This window comes from Rhea pennata, chromosome 3, assembly GCF_028389875.1.
Source record: "Rhea pennata isolate bPtePen1 chromosome 3, bPtePen1.pri, whole genome shotgun sequence".
NCBI lineage: Eukaryota > Metazoa > Chordata > Aves > Rheiformes > Rheidae > Rhea > Rhea pennata.
Genome location: NC_084665.1, coordinates 68,716,404 through 68,734,691, shown reverse-complemented (window position 1 = coordinate 68,734,691; position 18,288 = coordinate 68,716,404). Strand labels below are relative to the sequence as shown.

General features: G+C 38.4%; 1 protein-coding gene across 3 annotated transcripts in view; it reads right to left on the bottom strand.

The window, feature by feature from the left end:
* SAMD3 (sterile alpha motif domain containing 3) overlaps nucleotides 1-18,288 on the bottom strand; it is a 49,231-nt gene that overhangs the window by 6,639 nt on the left and 24,304 nt on the right. For all 3 annotated transcript variants that reach the window (XM_062572558.1, XM_062572557.1, XM_062572559.1), the window contains one exon: nucleotides 11,339-11,506. In XM_062572558.1, coding sequence (XP_062428542.1) covers nucleotides 11,339-11,506 — 168 coding nt within the window. The remainder of the gene's footprint in view (nucleotides 1-11,338; nucleotides 11,507-18,288) is intronic.

Genomic DNA, 18,288 nt, shown 5'->3' with positions numbered 1-18,288 from the left:
ACTGTTTGGGGCCTCCTTTCCTTTATTTTTTGCATTTAGTTTCCTCAGATTTATCTATTTTATTCCTATTTGCCTCCTTTGGACACAGGTTCGGCTTTTTGAAGGATGTCTCTTTTTCATCCCCCCTGCTGTTTAGGTTTTCCAGCTTTCTTGTCTTTCTAACCAATGCCTGAGATCAGGCAGAGATCATTTAGCTAAGAATCAAGGAAACCACTTTGAAAGAAACCACTAGAAGGAGTTATTCTTAGTGATAATTCTCTGGTAACACTTGCATTCATATATCCAATTGTTACAACTGTTAATATTCTGACATTCCTTTTTTTTTTAAATCAAAATATTGATCAAATAAAAATGCTTTGCAAAGCCAGCTACATCAGTGCTTACCTTCATCAGGCAAACTTTTTTCCAAATGAGGTTACAAGGTAGTCTTGACAGGTTCTATTTTCCACGAGCCCAAGCTGACTGATGTTAATTACCTTCCATTAATTCTTCAGTAAGAGCCACATAATTCTTCAGTAAGAGCCACATATAAACTCCTGCATTATTACTGAGTATTACTACCAGGTTGAAAGGCTTATCAAATTATTCTACTTACCCTTTTTAAGCAATGTGATCTTAGTCTTCCAGTTGTGAGGAATGTCCACAACTGTTCAAAGAAAAACTTGTCTATCTATAGAATAATTAAGAAATCAGTTCTGCATTTTAACTTGATATGCTTCCTTAATCCAGACTCATATTCCAATCTGCCCTTACTCAACAAATTTTAATAGTCACAACAATTTGAAGGCTATCTTTTTTAAATATGCTGTGGCCTCCTAATTTGATTTTGTTTGCCAAGTCAAGAATGTGTCCAGAAAAATGCAAAGGAAGAAGCAATTCTGCTATTCTGCTAAACCTCCAGCAGACCAGTAACAGTCTGAACTTGGGAGGTTTTGCTGCTATCATATTGTCATCGCCACTAGCTCCCTGCATCAGTATTTGGTATTTTCTACTACCTGATTTACGTTGGTTACTGACTCCTTGCCATTCCAGTAGTCACACATCTATGAATGGGCCTTTTTGCGGATTTATTAGATTTATATTTTCTACTCGGGGCAAGAGCCAGTTTGAAATCTCCAACTCCAAACAGCTTTACTGCTACCGACTTCTCTCTCTTCTGTGGGTCTGCTTCCGAGACTCCTGCCTGTAGAGCAGGAAGTTGTTTAGCCACCTGACCTGAAGCGCAATAGCTCATTTGCGGAGAGGCAGTCACCTTCAGCTACTTACTTGCAGAGGCAGCAAAGTAAAACAAACTCAATGTGGTGCAGTATAACCACAGACTGTTGCTTGGAAACAAATGCCGAGGAGAGTAAGTTGTGACCTTTACTCCATCTTATCTCCACCTTCCTTGTCAAGGCAAACACAGATATAGGTCAATGGACTTTCCAGACAGTCTGCTCTGTCCTCAAGAGCTAGTTTAGTTAATTACATTAATAATTAGCTGAATGACTCTATATTACATTTTTGTAAGCATTAACAGTAAGCTGCATGTCCAGGCTGATGAATGGTTTTGTTAGTTATAAACTTTAAGCTCTTTAACATAGCTTGTTTAAACTAGTACAATATATAGATATACATACACACCCAGCCATAAAATGTATCTTAATATTTCAGTACAGTAAGAACAATCTACAAAGTCTGTACTGGCACCTTTTGGATACCAATTAATGAGAGTTTTCTGCTGGCCTCATTAAAGCAGCTATTTCAGAGATTACTTCTTGTTTATTAAAGTGCTGTAGAAGCTTAACAAATATTTCCAAGTTTATGCATATTAGAGCAAGGGGATGGTTAAGCAAGATGTAAAACATTAGGAGGGTGCAGACTATTTCTTGTAACAACAGATCAAAAGAATGCAGAGCTGTAGGGTTAGCACTGAAGACCAAAGCTGCTATGCTTCTGGGGACTCTCTGTCCCTGTATACAGTGGCTTTAATACAGTGACAGGTCTGTGACTTTTATATTTAAGTACTTACTTCTTCTGTCTCTGGACAGCTGTAGGATTATATAACAATATACTGGAATAATATAGTGCTGCATATATTTATGCAACACTAATATGCAGTGCCACATAAATGCAGATTAGCTGATAATCGAGAGGACAGGTGTGCTGCATCATTACATGTTTTTAATTCCAATTGATTTAATGCAAGCAGCATATATTTATTAATCAAGAGCAGAACAGAGCAGTGGGATCTCATTGGTACATTAAGCCTAATGGCAGGGATTGTCTTTGGCAAAAAAATCATTGTGGAGTAAAAGAATACTAAATTTATAGATGTTTGGGGGTGAGTAGAAATCTTCATATTCAACTTTGCTAAAAGTCTGAAGGGAAAAAGCTTTCTGATTTATGCTTTTTCATTATTTCTAAGTATAGTTTTATTCAAACACAAGCTGAAGGTTTTTGATAGAACTGGAAAATTTGGCATCACTTGAATTTTACTTTAACATCAAAAGAAGTTTTTGTTTCTACTAAAAAATAAAAAAAGTTGCACTTGCAGGAAAATGTGTTCTGTGCACAACTGGTTTATAACTGAGTTTTCACCCTCAAACCTCCTTCCTATTCTGCAAATTTGCCTTGTTTTCCAGTGAAGTGCAATAAATAAACATTAACTCAATTGCACCTAACTGCACAATTCACTTAGAATGCTTTTAAGTTTTTTTTTCTTTTAGTTTTTAGTTTGTGAACAAGGTGATTTTTTTTAAAAGTAAATGAAAAGGTGGCCTTCTTTTAGGGGAAAGAAATTCTCTCTGTGAGATACCATTTTACATATATTTTAAATCTTGTTGGAGAATGATTAAGTGCAATCTTTTAAGTTAATTTTTGACTTTGCTGGTGTGGACAGGAACAAATAGGGTATAGAGAGCTGCTAACAGAACTGGTATATCAGGCTAGCACATTCCGATTTAGAGAGGACTCTAGATCCCCTCTATGTTAACCATCAAATCAAGAGAGCTAGTTACAGCACAACAATATTCCAGGAAAATTGTGAAAATCAGGCTGAACCTCAGTTATTTCAATAAACTGCAGAAAAGCAATCCTGTCTAGACTGAGGCCAGATCATTACTAAAGATGTCCTATCCCAATGTCCCCAAAAAAGGTAATGCTAACCAATAAACATGTGTGCAGGAGGAAGCTGAAAAAAAATGTCTAGCCCTTCAAATGAAGAATCCTTCATTCCTGAGGTTACCCACTCGACTTCCTCTACCCAGACTTCAATAATGTAGCAAGTAACATCCATTTGCCTTGTAAGGAGAACATTAGTTAGTGATCTTTAACTGTTTTTCTATTTCTCTGATTTGACAGTGGGCATCCTGAGTGAATAATTTAGTGAGTTTCCCTTCTTAATAATAAAGGTTTAATTAAAAAAAATCTCTTTTCTGGAACAAACATGACAGTATACCTCAACTCCTTTAAAAAACAAGCTACTGCAGACAGTCTAGAGCATCTGTTCTTTACCAACAGTAGATGAGCCCGTTTCCTCACTCCTGGAGTTCTAAGGTAAAGCCAGAAATTCACTTTTTGTCACAAGCTCATGAGAAATATTGCAGAATAGAGAAAAAAAAAGTCAAAAGGTTGTGGAAAGAAAATGAAGAGGTAAGCAGAAGATATCTGGCACTGTAGGTCTGTGTAATCTAGATCATAGCCTAAGGGATGGTCCTGACAAGGCTCTTAGCCCTTCTGATAGGTTCACGTGCAACAGCTGACGGCAACAGGGGACATATTTGTAACCTCCTTGATACCTGCTGGAAGAGCAACACAGCAGGGCACAATTAAACCAGGAGGTTTCTGGAGTACACTGATGACAACTTCTAAATACAGGTGATTGAGCAGCTGACAAGGAGAGATGCTCTGCTGGACCTCATGTTTACAAACAAGGGAGAACTGGTTAGGAATGTGAAGGTTGCGAGCAGCCTTGGCTGCAATGACCATGAGATGGTAAAGTTTAGTTAGGCTCCTGCAAGATGAAGTGTGGGACAAAAGATAGGATCACAACCCTGGTCTTCAGGAGAGCAAACTGGCCTGGTCACAGATCTGCTTGAAAGAATCCAACCCAGAACCCAGAAGAGCTGGTTGATGTTTAAGGATCATTTCCTCCAAGCAGTGGTTCATCCCAATGGGCAGGAAATCAACTAAAGGTGGCAGTAGGCCTGCATGGATGAACAAGGAGCTCCTGACAAAATTAAAACATAAAAATGAAGTTACAAGAGCTGGAAGCAGGGACATGGGATCCAGAAGGAAGAGACACTATCAAATTGTGCAGGGATGGCATTAGGAAAGCCAAAGGCCATCTGGCGAAGGATGTGAAGGGCACCAAGAAGGGCTTCTACAAGTACATAACTAGCAAAATAAGAGTAGGGAAAATGTAGGCCCACTGCTGAATGGGGCAGAGGCCCTGGTGACAAAAGACACAGAAGAGGCTAAGGTACACAATCTCTTCTTTGGCTTGGTCTTCCCTGGCAAGGCCAGCCTTCAGGAATCCCAGGCTCCTGAGACTACAGGGAAAGTCAGAAGCAAAGACAACGTACCCTTGGTGGAAGAGAATCAAGTTAGGGAACCTTTAAACAAGCTGGACAAACCCAACAAATCCAAGTCCATGTGACTGGATAGGGTGCCATGAGAGTGGGCTAATGTCATTGAGAGGATCAACTATCTTTGAAAGGTCACGGCAACTGGGGGAGGTTCCGGAGGACTGGAAGAAAGCAGATGTCACCGCTAACTCCAGCTAGAGGCCAGTCAGCCTCACCTCAGTCCCTGGGAAGGCAACAGAACAACTAATCCTGGATACCATTTCCAGACACAAGAAAGACAAGAAGGTGACTGGCAGTAGTCAGCATGGATTTACAAGGTGAAATCATGCTTAACCAACCTGGTAGCCTTCTATAATGAGATTACAAGCTTGGTGAATGAGGGGACAACAGTGGATGTTAGTTATCTCAACTGAACAAGGCTTTTGACATTGTTTCCCATAACATCCCCTAAACAAGTTAATGAAGTATGAACTAGGGAAGTGGACAGTGCAGTGGACCGAAAATTGGCTGAAGTACCAGGCTCAGAGGGTTGTGATCAGTGGCACAAAATCCAGCTGGAAGCCAGCCACTATGTTTAACCTAATTAATACTAATTAATATTACAATATAATAAACTCATTTAATTAATGACCTAGATGATAGGACTGAGTGCACCCTCAGCAAGTTTGCAGATGACACAAAACAGAAGACTGGCTGATAAACCAGACTGTTGTACTGCCATTCAGAATGATCTCGACAGGCTGGAGAAATGGGCAGAGGAGAACCTCATGAAATTCAACAAAGGCATAAAGTCTGGCACCTGAGAAGAAATAAGCCCATGCACTAATACAGGCTGTGGGCTGATCAGCTGGAAATCAGTTCTGCAGAAGACCCGGGGGTCCTGGTGCACAGCAAGTTTAATATGGGCCAGCACTATGCTTTTATGGCAAAGAAACCCAACAGTATCCCAGGCTGCATCGGGCAGAATGCTGTCAGCAGGTTGAGGGAGGTGACCCTTTCCCTTTACTCAGCACTAGTGAGGACACATCTCTAGTGCTGGTTACAATTCTGGGCTCCCCAAAAGAAGAGACATGGATCTGCTGGAACACATCCAGTGAAGGCCCATGAAGATGATTAAGCACCTGAAGAATCTGATGGTAAACAAGAGACTGAAGAGAGCTGGGGCTGTTTAGCCTGGGGAAGAGATGGCTCAGGAGGATCTTATGTGTATAAATATCTGACAGGAGGATATAAAGAAGATGGGGCCAGGCTCTTTGCAATGCTGCTCAGTGACAGGACAGAGGCAATGGGCATAAACTGATTCACAGGAAATTTCATCTGAATATAAGAGGAAAAAACCTTTTATCACTGTGATGGTGGTCAAACACTGGAACAGATTGCCCAGAAACATTGTGGATTTTCCATCCTTACAAATGCATATTTTGGCTGTGCCTAGGCACTCTATTTGGAGACTTTTAACTTTCACAGCATTAGAGAAAAGGGGCATATTGCTCCTGTTTCCCCTGCACACAGCATGCACAATACAAATGGGTGCTAATGCTGTACCTCTCAATAGCACCCCTCAACCATATAGCTGAGCCAACAGAATTTCTGTATTTCATGCCTAAGAAGTTAATCTTTTAAGATTTTTATGGACATTTGGTTTACCTGTTCCCTTGTTGATGCACTTTTTTCCCCCCTCCTCTTTTCCCACTTGTAATCTCCTAACTCTGTTTTCTTCTTTCCAAAGCATTGCTTCAATTTCCAGATCACAGTGAGCATAAAGCCCACAGGGCAGGCATCTTCAAAGCACCAAAAAGCAGCAACTTTCCTCATCATGATTTGTCTCCTCACACTCAGCCCTAAGACCAACCCCAGAAGTTCAAGCAGACTCCCAGCTTGTTATCAGTCTAATCACAGCACTAGGTAACAGACTGTTTGAGGAAGGGGTAAAGGCAATCAGGATCAGGTACTTTGTGCAAGTAAGTTTTCCTGGCCTGATTGTTGATTCTGCCTCCAGTCACCCAAGGTGATCTTAATGCAGATTTTGGCCAAATTCAGGAAGACCATCGTGCTGTCTTTCTAAAACCTCCTTCCATGTGATCGCTTAAGCCAGGAGGTCCATCCATTCTCTTTGAGGCAGGTTCTATCCTAGATTCTCATCAAAGTGAATCTCAGCCTTAGGCAAGAATGGTCTCAGTTGCTTCACCACTCTTGTGCTGCATGCTAGCACCAAAAGAGGCACATATGGTGCCACACCTCAGTTCCCACTTAGCTGGCTATTGGACCAAAGGTCTCCTCAGATTCTCATCTGTTCCTCTTAACAGAGGATTTACACCTTCACCTCTTTCAACGTCCCTGGTTATCTTCCTATACAGAAAAAATATCATGTCCAACTTTATGAGTTTAAGTTTCTGGAGAATTCTTCTGCTTAAGTACTTTCTAAGTACTTATCAGAATATTTCTTATCTACATCCCATAGTCAGGGAAAGGAGACAGCCTGTTGGCACCCCTTTTGTAAGTTTTCATGATGTTATTTCCAGCTCTGCTGCATGTGGCAATATGACCAGTTACTTGCAAGTATCCACTACTATCTTAAGCAACATCTTGTCAGAGCCTATTCTGTCTTTTCACACCTAACTCCAAATTTACCTGTTGCATGACAGCTTCAGAGAAGCCCTGACAACCTCACCAACTGGCAGTCATGGGATATAAGAAATTAGAGGCATCAGCAAAGGGACTGTACTCAACATCTATGTTTCTGTTTAAGATTACGGCTCTCCCAGCCTGTTACACCCACTTAAAATTCACATAACTTAAGACATCTTTAGATAGTGCCTATGCTGACATTTTCTTTTCAGACAGCAGCCAGAATGGATAGAAGGAGCTTGATACAGTTGCATAGGTACAGATATTTAGTGACATTTGAGATGTTCTAAGGGTATCCCAAACATCCCTGGACGACACAGGACCTATGGAAGGCCCATAATCTTCTAGATTGGCAGCTAGAGGCCACATAGGACATCTAAGGGCATCTTAATGTCTATCTTCAGTTAACTGAACTCATCATGAAATTACACTTTGCATGGACAACACTGTTAGCTTAGCTGCATCACCCATTATGTCATAGGTGCATCTGTCCACTTCATCCAACATTCTGAGCTTCCAATAGGGAAAAAACAACCAAACAAACCACAGCTGTGAGTAATCTTCATTTTTCAGTTCAAGACTGACATGAGTCCAAAATTCTGAAGTTTTGAAAAGGACACTGGTCTTTGGTCACTACCTTTGTAGTGGTAGAGGCAGACTAAACTGGTGTTTGAACCACATAGCCTCATCTTACAGAGGCCAGTCAACAGTTCTTGCTACACTTCCCTTTCCCATCACTGCTTTTTGGAAATCCTCTGGCCAAACATGCAGATTAAGTGTCCAATTATCCCATTCCTTCTATCTTCCTCTCTCATGATCCTCCTAGTCTAGGTTTCTCCTGTGACAACTGGCTAGTCTGAGGGACTAAGTCCAATAATTCCTTAGGGCAGAGGAAGGGCTTTATCATACCTTTTTGATGCTAAGAAATGAACAAGGAGATTAATCACTGGATGACAGCCTTGGCAGCAGTTCTTACTATGGCTGCAGCAGGGAGACTGGTTTTTACTTCTTGTTTATTTTCACAGTGTAATCACCCCCTCTCTTAGAGAATACTTGCCCTGTTTGCAGCAGATCAAGATTATTATCATTACAAAGTGCTCTCTTCTGGGTTACCACAGATCCAAGGTATTTGCCCAACTGTGGGAAATGACTGAGGGAAGATCTTCCTTTCCCTTGCAGACACTTTACTAATTAAGGAGGCTTTCCTGAAAAGTTTTGAATATCCCTGGATAGAGAGGCTCTCATTAATGTGTATGCCAGGCACAGTACAGACATGTTTCAACTTGATTAATATTTGTAGAGTATCATTCCAAGCTATTCCTTCCTCAGGACTCCAGTGACAGACACCTTCAGCAGAGGTCTATATACTAACGGTCCTGGGCATTGCACTTGCTTAATAACTTTCTTGCAATGCAAATGCAGTGCAAAGAACTTTGAAGCTAGTCTGCTCGTTAACCCTGCTTGAACATAGTGCTCTGTAACAAGCAACACATCAGCAGATGTTTTATAGGAAGAGAAAGCAGGACGCTGTCCCTGCTAGTTGTTCTCTGGAAGCAATGCCCTCGGGGGGGGGGGGGGGGGGGGGGGGGGGGAGGCAGAGAGCACTTATGCTGCATTCAGAGGAGCATGCCTCCTGGCAGGTAGGAGAGCCTGAACTGACCAAGGGGCAAATATCATCTGTGGTCCTGGGAACATCCCAGAACACTACAGTTAGTAAAAGCAACTGGGTTTTTTTACATGATGGTCAAGGATTTTGTCAGTAGTATTTGCAATATTATTCTTTTCATGTAAAAACAAATGCCAGCTATACTAGAGATGCATTTCCTATCAGTAGAAAAGAGCAAAACCTTCTTATAAATCTCAATACTAACAATTCAAAATTATACCATCACAAAGTGTGTCACATGAGTTACAACTGTTCAGAAACTAGACCTCAACACAGAAATCAGCTATGTGGTGGGTAAGTAGGTCACATATTTGGAACAGATGTGCTCTTTTGTCTGCTCTGTTTGCCAGTTGGCTTTGACCTATAACGCCTTAAATGTTCTATGTCTGCCGGTCTAAGGGAGAATCTCTCTCAGTATGTGTGGAGATACAAAGGAGCCAGGGGTCCTTGACTGGTTGTTTGAGGGTCTCCTTAACTTGGAATTCATTTCCCAACCTTTTAGCTTAAATAACCCTGATGGGCTGGCTTCTAGCCCACACAATCGATCTGTTCTTCCAGCCTTCGGAAAGGGATGAAGGCAAAGGGATTTGGCTAATGATAATTTGAGTGTTACTTGGTTTTGCCTGTGGCTTTGGCTTCCAGACTAAGTATTTATTTTCTGAGGTTAAGACTTTGTTTAGCAGTTCAAACTTACACAACATAGTCAGTGCCAAGGACAAGCAGAAAGGTGTCTGTCTGTTCCTAAAAATACAAAAGACAAAACTCACACTAAACAAACTCCATGCTAAACAAACAATTTGTTCAGCTGTGCACATTTGCAATTTTTAATGACAAAACTTAGGATTCAGGCCAAACTCATCCAGTTTCAATGGAGTAACACATTTAAAGCTAAGAAAGACACAATTTCCTCAGTTTTCTGCGAACCCTTCCTAAACTTTCCTTAATAGGCTTCACAAGTGTTAAGTTCTTACACTTGTATTTCCCTGCTGTTTAGCATACAGGAAAAATGAGAAAAGGGAAGTAGCTTGTTCAGGGGAGATCTCAGCATTCCTTCACCTCCTTCCAGCTTAACTCTTATTCACTTGTAACATTAAGGCCAGTAGGAAATGCTTAGGACTCTAGAAGAGATGGAATGTACTTACTTTTCAGTTTCTTAAACAAGCAAGAGATGGCTAGTAATTGTTTGGGCAGTGCAGTAAAAGGAATGGTGATTCTTAATTTACAGTGCAGACACACAGAGCGGTGCAGTTGCACCTACTGTACAGTAAAAGGAAATAGCATGCAGTTCCTACAGGATCACTGCCAACCTCTTCTCAACTAGCTGATACGACAAAAAAAAAAAAAAAAAAAAAAAAAAAAAAAAAAAAAAAAAAAGAATTCGCCATTTCCAAGCATTAGCAAGTAAAAGATGAGTGACTTAATACATGCATGGAAAGGGCAGCCTATGGTTTCTCCTTTACTGTATGTTACTGCATTACACTCAAATTAAACATTTCTTATTTCATGCATTTCGTAAACCTTTCAATTACAGCAGGCAAAAAGAGGGAGAGTTGTTTATTCCTATATACATTAATAACAAGGGGATAAATAGAGTATGCTAAAGCTTTTAAAAAAGCTGCATGCTTTTTTGATAGAAAACTACAGGTATCTGCAAACAGAGGAGTATGACTTAGAAATGCATTAAGCAGAAATACAGTTTTGCTCCCCTAAAAACAGCCATATATTTGTAAACAGTTAGAAGGACGGATATATGTAAACTGACATTGAATACCTGATTAAATATCATATTCTTAAAATTGCTTAAATTATACCGTATTTTAATTGCAGCACTGAAAAAAGTAGGAAGAGAGTTGGTAAAGCATAATTGAAACCTTAATGCATTTATGAAAGCATATAAATTAATTAGTATGTTTCAAAACACTCACTGGACAGTAATACCTCTACAGAATTCTCAAACTAAAGGAAAATACACAGAGACACTTAATGAATGTATACATGCACTTCCTGTATAACACACATCAACACAAACTGTTTTTAATATACCAAAAAAATGTGACAGTATGATATATATGACTTTTTTTTTTCTTTTTTAATACTAGCTCAAATATGACTTTGGGTTGTTACTTGTACAGATATTTCATCCCTTAGATGTAGTTCTCTATTTTTCATTCTAATTGGAAGTAGAATGGGTACACTGCATTTAAAAAGGAAAAACAGAATTTTACATCTGACTGGCAACAAGTAAAAATGACAACAAATATGTAGGGCGTCACATTATCAAGTTTAACTCCATTGTTGACATTCAGTTCTCCAGAACGGAAATGGTCTAGGGCCTGGCCTCTTTCATTCTAATAGAACAAACCATTAAGCTTAAATGGGATTAGATCACTTTATGCTCCTTTTTACTGGGGAGCAACTTATTGGCAACAGCAAAAGTTAGAAGGCACAGAATTCAAACAAGCACTAGAAATCTTACCTCTATCTGCAGTTGCATGTCAACATGTTTGTTTTCAGCAGATAAAGATTTCCTGGTCTGTCCTCGCCTGTGGCCAAATTTGCATTTGTTCCTCAGAACTTGCTCATCATCTTCAATGGGTCTCCGCACGTATTTGAAGCGATCCTTAAGGGCTCGTTTCCACAGCAACTGCATGGGGGGGGGAAGGGGGGGGGGAGAAAAAAATAAAGAAAAAAAAAAACTGTCATTATTAGCACCTTCCAAAATTTGCACCATTCCCAAGGCAGGTCACTTCCTTTTATCTAACTCTACTTCGAAAAGAAGCATTTTTCCACTTGATGGGAAGCAATCTGTTAGATGGCATCAGCTCACTGGTGGCACAAGGTCAGATGGAAACATAGGTACCCATGGTTATATCACTCTGTGGCAACTAAAGAGAGGGGCTAGTGGCACTTGCACAGTTAAGGACTAAGGTAATTTAATGTAAATGTCAGCTGTATCCAGTCTAACCAGCACTGTCAGTGAAACTGCTGTTTACTTTCCTTTCCTCACCCTTAATTTTGCATACTTCCTTCATGACATCAGGTCATGAAACTGTATGGTGAATCAGATCAGCTCACTGATACCACAGAAAACTAATGCTTTTTTTCCTCTCCATCAGTGACAGGATGTGACTGGTTGTACAATTGTTAGATCTAATACAAGGAAGCAGGAAAGATCCCCTTTTGCTGGGAGCCTGCAGTTACACTAGATCAAGTGTATTATTAAACTGAACTTAAAGCTACTAAATTAAGAGAATCAATTAAGTAGGTCCTAGTGTTTGTGAGACTCTTCAAGGAGTGTAAATCATAACTTTAAGGCAGTTCTACACTACAACTGGATGCAGTCCCTATTTAATGGAGTCACTCATCACCACGTGGTAGCCAAGAGCTGTAGTGTATATGGTCCCATTGCTTCTATTACACTTGTATCTTTTCCACCTGGGAACCAAAAAATCAAGGTGCTACTTCTGACAGCTGGATGGATGGGTAGCAACTCTTGTACATCCTTACAGACAGAATGGCTTTCACCAGCAATACCCAGCTGTGTATCTCATGGAAGGAACCAACAGAGATAACTACAGACAAACTGGGAAGTAGTTACTAAACAAATACTATTAAACAGTTTTGCAGGCAAAACCTGTAATTGTGAATATTGAAAATGTTTTGTGAGATCCTTAAAAGCATCTGATTTTATTTCAGTTATTGAGGGTTTTTCAACATGTGGGTGGAGATATTAAACAGAAGAGTGACTGTAAATGACAGAAACTAGCAAGAGTTATTCAAATAACTGTTCCCTCATTTTCTCAAATTGACTCCAATCCAAGCTGAGCCTATACTTACTAACATACTAACCTAAACCACAATATAAACAGAAGAATGATTACTCGAGTTTTTGTACTGAAATAGCATCCTTTATTAGTCATGGTCACATTATTTCAAGTGTCAACTTCAGTCTATTTTTATTAAACCCTGTTTTACACCAATCAGCACAGTATCTTTCTTTGTAGTGGCAGTCTGCCATGCCAGCCTTACTCACCCATGAGATACGGATGGCAGGTTTGCTCCACAGAAAATTAATTAACGTAGTGCGGTTCTGTCATTCCCCTGCTGAAACTACCACAGCTCCCACCTCCCAGGAGTACTAGCCAACTCTGGGAAACTGGTCCTTGGTCCTATGAGCAAAAGCTACCCTAATGGTGAAGAGTGGCAGCTGAAGATATATGAGAATATAGCTCCTGCGGCTTTAGCCTCACCTTTTCTTGGACTGACTTGGGCCAGTCAAGGCAGATGTGCCCTTCCCAGTTTGGCAGCTTCTGCCACCCATCTATGGTCTTTTACAGAACTATCTTCTCACCAGTTATGATATCTGAACATCTGAGAACTGCAAAAGAAACAAACCCACCTGTATTCCTAGTACATAAACTTCTGACTTCCCTTCGGGCAGAATGAAAGTGATATACTCACCAATCTGAACTTAAAAGATTAGAAATAAAAGAACAAACTGTTCGTTCAGTCTTCTCACAAGGGTATTTACAGCCTCAACTTGAGTGTTAGGGCCAGACTTGCCTAACATTTTCAAAAGCAGTCAAGTAACAACATTTTGAAAATCCCACCTGATATCTGCTTAAACCCTTAGATTCTTAAATACCTTTAAAATTCTGACCCTAAGTATTCATATTTTGATGCAAATACCCCAGCATTGTATGCCTGGGGGAAAAAAAATGGAGTATCTTTATTCTTTAAAGCAGTAAAAAAAAAAAAAAAAAAAAAAAAAAAAAAAAAACCACACACACACACTTCTCTGAAATGTTCAACAAATGTTAGAATATTGTAAAACATGATCATCCCATTTACAGTTGACAACTTAATATTCTTTTAGTTGGGCTTTGTACAGTGTTTATTTTGAAAAATCATCTTTGTTTGCCTAGGAGACATTTTAGTTTGTTCTTCCATATGAAAGAATATGTTGACACCTATACAGAGCTATAAATATCTCTCAAAGTTCAAAACCATTTAGCTGTTTCATCCTCCTGTCCTCATACAAATTAAAGAGTTTTAACTAAATTTATTTCTGCAGCAGGATTCTCATCAGCTTATTCAAGTCCCTTCTCACATACTTACTGCATGAGACTACTACTACATACATTTATCTGGTTTCCCCAGCACATAATACATCTTCTAAAAGGATGTTTGCAAAGATTTCATTGCCATTTTTTGAGCTACCTTTATTGTCTATGAATACAAAAAAAAAAAAAAAGGAAAAAAAAAAAGATTTACAGTGCTTATAAGGGGAGGACAAGGATTAGTCCATGTGTAGGACATAGCAGGGAAAGGATTATAGGCAGATTAAAAAGAGTAATTTACTAGAGAATAATCATTTTGTATTCAACAAGTTACATAATCAAGAACGTCAACAACATGATTCTAGGTTTCAGGGCATTAATGTGTAGTAACAGTGAGCTCTATAGAATGGTTTATACCGGAGCAAGAACTTGCTAGACTCCCTCTTTTTACCTTCCTCATAAAACTACTTCTTGAAATTCTACAATTTTCTACATGCTGGCTGAAATGAAATGAAATAAGGTCAGTGACAGTTTTCAAATGGTTGTAACCCTTGTAAAGTAGGGAATATAAATACAATAGTATCTTGCAAATCATCAAGAAACCTACTGGCAAACAGTTCTGTTGTGACTGCTGCAACCACGAGGAAGAAGCTGCACTTTGCCTTCTACCTGTACCTTTCTTTTGGGCCACACTTCAAGCGTGGCAGTGCCTTCGTACAGAGATCAGCTTTGGAAACAGAAGATCGTTTAAGAAATCTCCATTTAGGAAAAAAAGACAAAGTCTATCCTTCTTTCAGACTAAACCTTCCAAAATTTTAATTTCTGAACCACAGCAACTTTAAAAATAACATCTGTTAGCACTTTCCTGATCTATTATTGTAGCAGAACCACCTTCTGAAGTGCCTGTTTTACCCAGTAGGAACACCACAAAGAGATTTTAAAGTCCACTTGTATCCCTACATTGTCATCTCCATAAATTATTCAAATGAAGAGAAATGTTTTAAGGCTGTTTCATAGCTTTCTTTTGCTCTTACTCTCTACATACAGAAAGAGTACATACGCATGTGTATGTGTACACACATAGAGGGAAAGAGAATAAGCTATAACATTATTTTATATATATTATATGAAGCTTTTAAATATATATATGAAAATCTATTTTCTTATTAAAAAAAGACAAAAAAAATTGTTCCAGGCAACCACCAATAAAAATAGAACTCACAGCTCCAGGCTTACATGTATCAGCTGTTATTGTGGCTTTAGTTATATCTGTTTTAATTTCCTTACTAGATTATCAGTGCTACCTTTTCTTGGTGTTTATTTATTTTTGTAGTTTTTGCATTGTATTGATTTTTCCACTGTACTGATTGTTTTCTCTCTCTCTCTCTCTATATATATATATAGAATGACTTTGAAAAATGCTTTACCTATCAACAAAATGCAATGAATGAAAATAAAGTCCAAATGAAACAAATGCGAGTATTTCTTATCAAAAGTTCAGTAGGCTTCAAGCATATGAAATCTCTTTTTCAATATCTAGGCCTCCCTTTATGATCTTTGCTCTTTATAAAAATCTTATTTTTCTGGAACTACTTATAACTATTGTTTTGGTTACATTAGAGAACAGAAAATCTAATAATCTATTCTATGACTAAACAGGTTTTTAAATGCTGTGCATGTTACTCCAGCGTAACATTGTTTTTCAAGTAGAAGGAAATACTATGGGAAAAATTATTAAAAAATAACTCTAAAGTAACTCTTTGCAAAAGCTAATCTTGAAAGGGGGTGAGTAGATTCATTTCATTCCAAGTGCTTCTGATTGAGGTAAAGTTTTGTATTTAAATTGATTTATTATTATTTAGGTTTTCAATAATTATTTCATAATTCCTGCTACTAGAATGACTTAGTAAATAACCTCATTTTAAATTTTATAGTACATAAGTATCTTATTATTAACTTTATTTAAAGCTGTTTTTTAGGATCATTATAATCATCCAGACTGTATTGCATTAGATATCCTTTTTAAAGGGGCAATAGCACAGAACCGTATTCTTCCCTACTGTAAAATTGATCTGAAAATCTTTTAACAAAGAAAATAGAATTATGGTTAATCTACCAATAAATCTTGAAACACTAGGCCTTTAATCACATCTCCTTGCAATAGTATGAGACTGATAACGTGAGACTAAACTTCTATACAATACATATATTGTTCATTTACATAAGAATTTGGGGTTCTAAAGTGTAAATTATTTTGAAAAAATGGAATGTTCAAAAGGTTTTGCAATGGAATGTGTTCCTGGCATGAAAACACAGTTTCACTGGTATGAATTCAGAGGCACTGATGGGGTCTTTTTGCTCTAAGTTTCTGAGCAGATCTTTTCTCCTTTCCAAATTTCCATGTTATTTCATTTCCATGCAAATACTGCAAGAAAAGTGCAAAAGTTCACTCGTGGTGAAAGGCTCTAAATTATTAGGCTTGTGAGTTAAAAAAACAAAGAAATAAAAAACCTGTGGACAAACCTACTCAGTGTGTTGCATTAAGAAGTACTACTTGAGCCTTCTGCAGATTCCAGCAGACATTATGGCTGAACTTACCTAGTCTGGTTTTCAGAATTCTTCCACCCCAAAATGAAAGCAAGTGCTCAGCCTTTAAGAGTGGATGCAGAGTTTAACTGAATTTAGGAGCCACAATATAGCAAAGTTAAGGAGTAAAAAGAACAATAAATGAATCTATGTAACAATACAGTAAAGCATTTTGTACAGTGGAAGGGGAAAAATACCCAAGGACTGCAGTGTGCCAGAGAGAACACAAGGCTGCAATTACTTCAAACTATGTTCAGTCCTTTTGTTTTTGTACTGTTTTATGAAATGCATGGCTGTATTTTTTTTTTCTCTTGTACCTATGCCAAGAAATTAAGTCAGCATTCTTGAAAACACATCAGTACTCTAAATAGACAGAAATAATTTCACTAATCTACCACTCCTGTTGTCTGTTTTTCCCCAGAGGCCCACCCCTTTGAATTGCCATGCTTAGTGCGTTCCTTTATCCAGCCTTCTAACATGCCAAATGGAGAGGTTCGTCTTACCAAATACAGATATCTACTGTCCACAGCTAGCTACCCCAGGTGCTGTTTGTAGTTCACAAAAATAAACAAGAATTGTCAGACAGAGTGCTGTTCCTCTCTTCTGAAGGTAGACACCTAACCTAGATTATATGAATTGCATTTCTAGAAGTTCATGTCTTCCATTAAGTATATCAAAAGTTCAGAAAAGCAACTCAGGTGCAGATGTCTGAAGCTCAACAAAATGGATATAACCAGCAGTGTGGGTATAAACAGACAGCATATGCTCTCCATAGCCCAAGCATTCAAATGCTAATATAAATAGCACTAATCCTTAAAATATCACTCTAGTTTTGCAATTTTCCTCTTCTAATTTCAGCTATCAGTCCTCAAATAATCGACTTTCTGCTTCACCTTGAATTATTTTATTGACTATACTTTTCTTAGATTATTTCAGTGTACTTGAAATTGTAGTAACAGGTAACTCTTCAGGGATTATGGATAAACAAGTCTAAGGCATTCAAAACTCTTCAACAGATATTTTACATGTCTTACAGGACCCTGATTCAGTACTGTTACTATGAACAACAAGCAGCAATTCTTATATTCCTATGTTAGTCCCAGGCAATTTTAAAAGAAGTATACTTGCAAAAACTTCACTTGTTTGAGCTGCTAAAGACAGTTCCTCTGAAAAAAGATGAAAGAATGGTGGTTGGCTATCGCATTTTTTGTTTTTCTTTCTTTCCTAAAGGTATTATGAAACCAGAATTGCCAATTCAGTTTTACAGCAAATCTCATGCCAAGTAGTTATGCATGCATTGTTGGTTTTGTTTTAAGCCTCAGCTATTGTGACATACAAGTATTTCATATTTGAAAAATGAAAATATATTCCAGCCTTCTTGATTGTCAAGGAAGAAAGGAACGTCTAACAGTAGGTCCAACAAAAATGATAACTAATCCTCCCCTCTTCTTCCAAAGTTAAGTATACAGATATGCACCTTTAGTATAATTGTCCAGGAAATGGAGAGAGACTAGCTCATGAACATATCAGACTAGCAATACTGCAAACTACTAATTCCAGCTTCCTTGCTTACTTATGGTAGTTTCTTCTAGATATCCCTTGTAGTTAAGTGTGAATGAAATATCAAAAGATAAAGAAAACAATTCTGAAGTCTCTGCCCCATCATATGACTTCCCAGATAATTTTTGCCAGAACCACTTCCTGGACCAAGGTGGAAAGCAATGAACTATTTCCCCAAAAATGGTTTCATAGGAAGTTTCACTAAGTCTGTTTTTGCTGC